At 39.2% G+C, this 10,310-nt stretch overlaps 1 protein-coding gene across 1 annotated transcript; it reads left to right on the top strand.

The window, feature by feature from the left end:
* The first annotated feature begins 1,295 nt into the window (after positions 1-1,295).
* Positions 1,296-2,249, top strand: LOC103941884. The gene has a single exon (XM_009352083.3). The coding sequence runs from the start codon at positions 1,363-1,365 to the stop codon at positions 2,092-2,094; it is 732 nt and encodes a 243-aa protein (XP_009350358.1). The 5' UTR covers positions 1,296-1,362; the 3' UTR covers positions 2,095-2,249.
* The last annotated feature ends 8,061 nt before the right edge of the window (positions 2,250-10,310 follow it).

Genomic DNA, 10,310 nt, shown 5'->3' with positions numbered 1-10,310 from the left:
GTGGGGCCGGGAAGTGATCCACCCCAGGCCGTGATGTGATATTTGGTATCAGAGCCTAACCCTGGTCGTGGTGTGCCGACGAGGACGTCAGGCCCTTAAGGGGGGTCGATTGTGACATCCCACATCGCCCAGGGGAGTGATCCTTATATGTATATTACCATCCCTACCTAGCATGAGGCCTTTTGGGAGCTCACTGGTTTCGGGTTCCGTAGGAACTCCGAAGTTAAGCGAGAAGGGGGCTAGAGCAATCCCATAATAGGTGACCCACTGGGAAGTTGCTCATGAGTTCCCAAAAACAAAATCCTGAGGGAATGGTAAGCCCAAAGCGGACAATATTGTGCTACAGTGGTGGAGTGGGCCCGGGAAGTGATCCGTCCCGGGCCGGGATGTGACAGGGTGAGGAGGGTTCGAGTAATGAACCTACAATACAAAAGTGAAGACTCATTCAAACCACTTGAGCTACATTCCCATTACATAAATTTGAGAACTTAAAACTCGTAGATGAGTTAATAAAAAGTAGGAATTCATATTCCCATTCTTGCAAGCAATATCCAAATTTTAATTATCAATTCTTGCATATGGAATTATTTATCCAAAAATTTTGTAAAGTGTTTTTCCTTTACATTATGTTTGGGTAAAGAAATTTAAGATTACTAAAGAATTTAAAAATGACGGAAATTGAAATGACGAGATTTTATTTTCTAGAATTTGTAAATTTTCTTGTTTGGTTAACCTAAAAGAACAATGGAATTGAATACAGAATTTGTTATTTTTAAACTCTCAATCATTGAAATTGAGAAATGACACCTATTTACATGGAATTTGAACTTGGGATTTGGAGGTCCCAAATTCCAAGTTTTTTTTCCATGCGAAAATTCTAAATTTCTATGTTTATGAATCCAAACAAGAGAATTGGTGCATGTTAATTTATAAATTCTGACTTTTACCAAAATTTCATGTTCATTTCCCTCATCCAAACATAGTGTTAATTTTCCACTTTTCTCTTTTAGGCACATCCATTATTTTCATTTTGGCGAACGCGCGTAATTGACAAGAGGGTGACAAAAAGATATAATATAAAGTGAAAATTCGTATATATTCTCATTTGACAAGAGCTATTTACTTGCTCTCTATGTCTACCGTTTCTCCTCTTGACTCGGTGATTCTCGTAAAACCACCATCATCCCACCATCCCAAAGCATATAATTCTCTCCAATAGCTTCAACCACAAGCTAACACGAGTCTTAATTTACACATAATTAATCACTTAAATACCCTCCCTTTATATATTGCCCCGAAGTGTTATGTTTTTTACTACTAGAAGCCACAAAATTAAGCTTAGCTCAATCGTAATCCAAAGCCATGAAATACAATGAGATATCTCACTTCAGCCACCCCCAACACAAGCTCAAGTTTGAGTACTCAGAAATCCCGTTCAAGTGTGATGGTTGCAAGGAGGTCGGCATAGGCTCGCGCTACAAGTGCGCGACGTGTGACTTCGACCTCCATATGCACTGTGCCATACCTACCCCTTCCATCTTCCACCCTTTCTATACCAAGTGCTCCTTCCAGTTCCTCTCGAGGTCACCCGGAGACAACCCTCGCTTTTGCAATGCGTGTGAGAAGGATATAACCGGGTTCGTGTACCATTGCAAGTCATGTGGGTTCGACCTTCACCCATGTTGCGCAAAGCTCCCCATGGTGCTGGACGACGGGGAGGTCAAGCTCTATCTGTATAGAAAAGTGAGTAGCTCTTGCCATAGGTGCGGGCGTAAAGGACGGAGTTGGAGCTATAGGTCAAAATGTAAGAAATATAATTTGCATGTGGCGTGTGTGAAGGAAATGCTTGTGGAAACTTGGCATGAGTTTTTAGGGTCGCATGGGAATAAAGGTACTAGCAGTAGAAAATTGGAGATGACTAGAATTCCTAGCCTTAAGAATACACTTCAGAATCATCACCGTAGGAGCAAAGGTAAGGTGAAGAAGTGTTGTGAGATAGCTGGATTGGCTGTGCAATTTGTGATATCAGCAGTATTAGGCGATCCAACGACTCTGATTGCTGGGGTTATTGGGAATTTCATGTCACGAGCTTGATGTGTGGTTGATGATGGGGTATTTGGCTTCTGGTGTTATATGATGGTTGCAACCGTTGTAGTGTCAATAAATTAATTACCTAACAGCCAAGGGCGAAATCTGTAAATAGCCCTACTTTGTATTTTATTTTAATAAAACTTGTAATTTACAGATGATGAGGTGCTTGATCTAAAGGTATTCTTTCATTGATAAAAAGTGATAACATTACAATTGTATTTGTACCAAGCTTCTAACATACACTTGTGCTGGCCCATATTCTAACACTAACTAACAAACTACTACAAATTATCTCAACACAAAATGTAACTAAGTTTTATCTTTTACAACTGAATGTGCCTTATTATCCTCCTTCAAACTAAAATGAGGGATTCGAAGATAAAGTTTGTCTCTTAATAGAAAAAATCTTGGCTTAGGAAGAAACTTGGTACAGATGTCAGCAAGCTAATCTTGTGAACACACAAATTGCACTAAAAGAGCATTGGCAAGAATCTTTTCTCTTATATAATGGTAGTCAGTTTCCACGTGTTTGGTGCAAGCATGAAAATGGGGTTCTTGGCTAATGATATTATTGATATATTGCCACACCAAAGGATTGGTGAACAAGGTGAACAAGGCAGAACCAAACCTACATCAGTCAAAAGCCTGCAAATCCAAGTCATTTTTGCAGCTATTGTTGCAAGAGATATGTGTTCTTCTTATGTTGATGAACGTGCCATTACTGGTTGCTTCTTAGCACTACAACTAATAATGGAGTTGCCCAGAAAAATGCAAAATCCACTTGTGATCTTCTATCCAGTGAGCAACCTGCCCAATCTACATCTCAGAATGTTGTAATACTGAGAGGTTTGGATAATTTAGAGAACCAGAGATCAAGATCCAAGGAGCCCATTGATAGGAGCATATTTAGGCGACTTACTTAGCTTGTTTTCGTGCATCTATGTTGTTAATTCATAGTTGTTTTAGTAGTTTAAGCCATTTTCGTGTGTTTTTAGGTTCATATGGCTAAGGAAGCAAAAAGATGCATTTTGGAGCATTTTGGAGCAAAATTGGGCTTGGAATGGATAGCATATGATTGGAGCCAAAGTGTTGGACGAATTTGAAGGCCTTGTATTCATTTTGGACATAAAACAAAGGGCCTAGCCCATTCTCTCTTAAACCAACCCCAAGGCCATGCATTTCCTTCCAATTCCAAAGCCCACAATCACTTCAAAAGCCATGCAAAGAACCATCCATTCCATCAAAAACAATCCATCAATTCACATGCAAAACCACCATTAACACACATGCACCCAAACAAAGCCAACCTAGCTAACCCTACATGCATTCTTTATGCAACTCTTCATCATTCCACCATTCATTCTTTATTCCACAAACAAGTCACATGCATTTCCACCTTCCTACTTCATCATTTCACCACATTCTCCCTCTTTAACTCATTTCATTATTCATTCACTTTGCATTCATTCAATTCCACCCCACATGCACCCTTTATTCTTCATCATTGCAACCATGGCACATTTACACCAACAAAACAACTCCCATGCCATGGCCTACTCATATTCCCATTTCCTTTCCAACATCTCACATGCATTTCCACCTTCCTACTTCATCATTTCACCACATTTTCCCTTTTATTTCCACATGCAATTCTTCATCATTGCAACCACAAACACCTTAAACAAATAGCCATATACATCTCCACTCCTCCTATAAATACCCTTGCATTAGAATGGATAAGTGAGGGATCGTTCTGGACCGGGGATTAGGAGGGATTGTTAATCTCTTGGAAACTGACTCAAAAACGTAAAAACAAGATAAAACACTAAACTAGACTCAAAGAATGTGAAACTAAACGTTAAAACACTAAGACAAACCAAAAGACTCAAAATGCTTTAAAAACACAAACTAAATTGATTTCTAACTAAATTGAACAATTAAGTAAAGGGGGATTGGATTTGGACGAATTTAAACTAAAAATGGAAACTTGGAAATAAAACAAATTGTAAATATGGATTTGACGGAAATGAATGGATGGGAAGCTAGCTAAGGGGTTCATCTCCACATATGTTATACTTGCATACAAAACGATGTCTAATTGCTTTTCAATAAACCATGAATTCTCAACGCCCCGGGTTAATTAGGTCCGCTTAAATTAACCGTCAAGTTTTCCTTAAGTTAATGAATTGGATGATTGCATACGACAATCCAAAGCATTCCTCACAAGTTCCCTACATGAATTGCATAATAGAGAATCATTAAGCATCATGAAAACTATAAGTGTTGACGAGGCATTCGTTACTATGATTGCATGAAACTTATGCCAAGAATATGTTTAACACGATTGTTTATAAGCAACCTCCACTACTTGTGAATATAAGTTCATAACTATTACGTGAAACTCACTTATATTCTAGCGTCAAATTCATGCATGAAAATTAAGCGTTCATTCTTAATAAACATACATAAATAGGTTATCAATCAAACAGTTAAACAAATTGAATTCACAACTTATGAAACGTAATTAAAAGTAATCAAATCATATTACAAACATAAACATAGTTTCGAATCACCCCCTAGCTAAAGGGGGTTTATTTCCTCATACGTACAAAACAAAGAGAATTGAAATTAAACATTGAAATCAAAGAAACGCCTAAACATTCCAACAACTCAATCTTGAATTGTATGAACGTTTAGGCCCTCTTATCTTCCTCTTTATTGTAGCATAAGGTCTAGGGATAGTTGGTTGGGGGGATGGAAGTGTTGGGAAATTATGGAAATGGATGAGGAGTGGTGGAAATGGAAGATGGTTTTTTGGATTCTAAGGGAGAGAAACTCACGGCTAGGGAAGTGTTTGTGGTGTGTTGTGTTGTGAATGAGATGAGATGATTTTTGAATGAATGAATGCAAGGGTATTTATAGGAGGAGTGGAGATGTATATGGCTATTTGTTTAAGGTGTTTGTGGTTGCAATGATGAAGAATTGCATGTGGAAATAAAAGGGAAAATGTGGTGAAATGATGAAGTAGGAAGGTGGAAATGCATGTGAGATGTTGGAAAGGAAATGGGAATATGAGTAGGCCATGGCATGGGAGTTGTTTTGTTGGTGTAAATGTGCCATGGTTGCAATGATGAAGAATAAAGGGTGCATGTGGGGTGGAATTGAATGAATGCAAAGTGAATGAATAATGAAATGAGTTAAAGAGGGAGAATGTGGTGAAATGATGAAGTAGGAAGGTGGAAATGCATGTGACTTGTTTGTGGAATAAAGAATGAATGGTGGAATGATGAAGAGTTGCATAAAGAATGCATGTAGGGTTAGCTAGGTTGGCTTTGTTTGGGTGCATGTGTGTTAATGGTGGTTTTGCATGTGAATTGATGGATTGTTTTTGATGGAATGGATGGTTCTTTGCATGGCTTTTGAAGTGATTGTGGGCTTTGGAATTGGAAGGAAATGCATGGCCTTGGGGTTGGTTTAAGAGAGAATGGGCTAGGCCCTTTGTTTTATGTCCAAAATGAATACAAGGCCTTCAAATTCGTCCAACACTTTGGCTCCAATCATATGCTATCCATTCCAAGCCCAATTTTGCTCCAAAATGCTCCAAAATGCATCTTTTTGCTTCCTTAGCCATATGAACCTAAAAACACACGAAAATGGCTTAAACTACTAAAACAACTATGAATTAACAACATAGATGCACGAAAACAAGCTAAGTAAGTCGCCTAAATATGCTCCTATCAAACTCCCCCACACTTATCTTTTGCTAGTCCTCGAGCAAAACAGAATAAAAACAAATAAACAAAACGACACTAAACACGTAAAACACAACCTACACCTTCCAACAATCGTTTCAGGGATTTCCAATGCACATGACAAGTTAAAAATTATTATTCCCACAGAATTTAGCCATCTTTACCCTTAAGTACATTCTTAATCATAGTCACCACATACTAGTTCACAATTAAGCATTTAAAACCATGTTTTGAATGTAGTAACATGCCTTAGAGAATTTGCTCAATTCCTTACAAGATATGCACTCAATTTTCACTCAGATTTTCTAACTACACACCCTAATCTAGTCATATGTGAGAAGATTGATGTAAACATGAAAACGAACACTCACATATATGTATCACAAAGAACGCAATTTTTGGAGTTAATAAGCATGTTTAGATTATGATCTCATGAATGGAATGCTACTACTTAGACGCGAGAACCAGTGACACCATATGCTCATACCAAATTCAAACTCCACAATTGAAATACATAACACTCAAGATTGAAGTCACGGGTTGTAATGGGGCTTGGGGCGTGTGGATAACAAAGAAGGGATATGGAAAACAAAGGTTCTTAAAGAAATAGTGAGCAAGGCAATTGAATCAACTTAGAATTTTCTTTTGAATGAAAACTCAACTTTGGAACAAAAAGGGAGACAATTTAGGGCCAGAATTGGTGTTTTGAGCCCTTACTTCAATCACTCATTCTTTCATTTTTTTCAAGCTCTTTTTTCTTTCTTTCTTTTCTTTTCTGTTTTTCTTTTCTTTTGAAACTCAAAACATACTTAAGAACAAGCATTCCTTCTCCCACACTCATTTTCTTGCATAATGTAACTCAAAAGGAATTCATTTAAGTCATGCTCACTATCTTCTAAGAACAAAGGTGTGGATTGTCCTAAACTAGGCTAGGTGAGGATAATGTGGGTTGACAAAGAATAAAGGCTAAACAAAGCTCAACGGGGGTAAAACTTACAACATATACGAAATATGGGAAGTGAGGCTATTTGGCTATGGTGGCAACTACACAACTTCATCTTGGTATATGTTATGCAAATCAATAACATGCTTTGAATGAAATGGGCATGAGTTCTAGCATTTGGAACTATATGATGAAACGCCTTCTAAGTAGTAACCAAGCAAAGAATAATGAGATCATGCAACGACTTTAGAAAACAAGAAATCACAGATTATACTCTCCAAAGAACGTTATAGGCTCAAGTCTCTCAGGGTTGTAGCGTTTGTTTGAGTTCCTTCCTTCAAGCATGTTACATAACTAATTTTTTTCTTTTATAATTGCATGTGAAGTCATACATTATAACCATAACCAAGCATATACCAAGAGTAAATCAAACTTTTCTCCATGTTTATAACTCTTTTCAACAGTCATGCAATTAGAAACCAAATCCTTATCATTGTGTTGGAAGGTGACCTACGACACAAAAACGACTCAAAACACTCTTTTTAGGCTTTTCAAAACATGTTTTAAAAATTTTTATGTGATTTTCGAATTTTTAAGTCAAAACACACTAAACACACTTAAAAACAGCAAGAAACAACATTTGAAGTTATGGTGGATAAAACCCTACGAATTTGCATCAAAACACTTTAGTAACTCCCCCACACTTAAAACAAACATTGTCCTCAATGTTAAAAACCACACTAAACACAAACAAACATATAAACAGCAATTAAACATACTAAACATGGCAGAATGTATCTAACAAAGAGAAGAGTTTAGAGATGCAAATCTGGTTATGGAGTTTTCGTTCCATCTTCTCCTTGGTGATTGCAGTGAGGCTTCATCTTGAGTTTCCACAGGCTTACTCTTGAACTGCGCTGCTCCCATCGTTGATTTTCCTTTGTGCTACTCTTGAACTGGGCAGCAGGCTTCCTTTGGTCTCCCCCGAAGGTCTGAGCTTCCTCCTTTTATCTGTTTCTTTGTTCAATCTCTCCAATTCGTATTGAAGAGGGTTAGAGGATAGCTCAGCAAAGCTAGGTAAGCAACCAGGGAATAGAGTCCAGATAGACTCCAAGTGCCGGCTGATTGCTTCTTTTACTTTGCCATGCAAGTAATATCAAGGACAAAGGAAAAGACAGGGAAAGAGCATGATATGAGATACCTTTGCTTTCGCCCTTGATGATATGAGATACCTTTGCTTTCGAAGAGGCAGCGAATGAATCCACATGTTTCGATCCACCGTTTCCTCTTCCTCATTCGTACTGCAGGCATTTGGTATCTTCTTTGGGGGATACATCCATGTTTGAAAGTGTGATCTCAAGAGAAGAAGAAATCTGAGCATGTTTGAGAGGGTTGGTTGCAGCTTACATTTTCGGCTGAGAAGGAAAATTATGCATTTGTGGGTGTATGCCTTGCCATGAAGGTTGATGTATATAGGAATTGTAATGGCAAATGGCAGTGCGGATGCGGCAATGTCCTCCACGCGTCTTCTGAAAAGCTGGGAGCTTTTGACAAAGTGGCACGCGTCTTCTGAAAAGCCGGGAGCTTTTGACAAAGTTGCACTCGCTTTCTGGAAAGCCGGAAGCTTTCGGCTTTGTCACCCATGTTTGTCGGCTAAAGTGTGCAGCTGATTTCTCGCCTTCCACGCGTCTTCTGAAAAGCTGGGAGCTTTTGACAAATTTGCACACGCTTTCTGAAAAGCTTGGATTGCGTCTGAAGAGCTGGCGATCTTTACGCCAGAAAATCCGGTTTTTGAAGAGCGGTGTCTCTTCAATGCTGAATTGGTGATTGTGTCGCCTATCCTTTAATAGAGGTGATCGATCACCTCTATCTGCACACTTTGAAGACTTCCCAAAAATCATCTTCGGCCCGTCGAGATTTTCCTCCATCCAACCCTTTTCTTTTAACTTCTTGAACAATGGCTAGCTCATCCAACCCATCGAACATTTGCTTAGATTTGAGTCTAAGCAGTGACCCGGTCGCACCTCGTCAGGATAAGGTATGGTGCCCGTCTTTCTTATCTTCCCATGGCCCTCTTACAGATGAGGACTCTGTGATGACGGATCCCACAACGGCTACGATAGTGGCTCGGAACCTCCTCACTCCCAAAGACAGTCAGCTGCTTTCAGGACGGTCCGATGAGTTGGCCGTTCAAGAATCCCTGGCTCTGAGTGTTCAGTGCGCTGGCTCTGTGTCCAACATGGGCCAACGCCTTCTTGCTCGCTCCCGTCAGGTTGAATCCTTGATGGCGGAGGTGGAGAGTCTTAAGCAGGAGATCAAACAGCTTAAGTACGAGAACCGAAGTTTGCACGTGCTTGCCAACAATTATTCAACAGGCATGAAGAGGAAGCTTGATGAGCTTGATGACCGTCAACGGTTTGCAGCTTTCTTCCAGAGGCACTTCTTTCCTGGGTCATCCAGCGTTCCACCAAGGTTTGGGGCCTTGAATGATCTATCTTCGGTGCCTCCCGCTCCTATGCCTCCTGCTCCGATGCCTCCTGCTCCGATGCCTCCTACTCCGATGCCTCTTGCTCCGATGCCTCCTGCTCCGATAGTGTTGCCACGTAGTGGGGCCTCACGTACACAACCTTTGTAAAGGCTCCATCTTTCTGCCATGTTTAGATACAATTGTAATTTATCGAAAAAAATCAATGAACAAGCAAAAGTTTTATTTACTGTATTGGGTTGCCTCCCAAGTAGCGCTTGCTTTAACGTCGTACAGCCGGACGATGAACCCAATCACTCCAGGATATGTTCACGAATCGGATGAGAACTCCGAGTCATGAACTAGTACCTAAAACAAGAAACAAAACAAATTTAAGAATCTGGAAAAATAAAAACAAACGAAAATAAAACAATCCAAGGGATTAGCAAAGTTGCTAATCCCCGGCAACGGCGCCAAAATTTGATGCGAGATTTACTTGACACTCAAATTAAACCCTCGTTTGACAATTGTAGTAGAATGGATAAGTGAGGGATCGTTCTGGACCGGGGATTAGGAGGGATTGTTAATCTCTTGGAAACTGACTCAAAAACGTAAAAACAAGATAAAACACTAAACTAGACTCAAAGAATGTGAAACTAAACGTTAAAACACTAAGACAAACCAAAAGACTCAAAATGCTTTAAAAACACAAACTAAATTGATTTCTAACTAAATTGAACAATTAAGTAAAGGGGGATTGGATTTGGACGAATTTAAACTAAAAATGGAAACTTGGAAATAAAACAAATTGTAAATATGGATTTGACGGAAATGAATGGATGGGAAGCTAGCTAAGGGGTTCATCTCCACATATGTTATACTTGCATACAAAACGATGTCTAATTGCTTTTCAATAAACCATGAATTCTCAACGCCCCGGGTTAATTAGGTCCGCTTAAATTAACCGTCAAGTTTTCCTTAAGTTAATGAATTGGATGATTGCATACGACAATCCAAAGCATTCCTCACAAGTTCCCTACATGAATTGCATAATAGAGAA

Source organism: the organism of the source record quoted next, unplaced genomic scaffold (assembly GCF_019419815.1).
Source record: "Pyrus x bretschneideri cultivar Hongxiangsu unplaced genomic scaffold, Pyrus_bretschneideri_v1 Contig70, whole genome shotgun sequence".
In the NCBI taxonomy this organism is placed as follows: domain Eukaryota; kingdom Viridiplantae; phylum Streptophyta; class Magnoliopsida; order Rosales; family Rosaceae; genus Pyrus; species Pyrus x bretschneideri.
The sequence above is the reverse complement of the archived record's forward strand: the minus strand, read 5'-3'. Positions and strand labels throughout refer to the sequence as shown.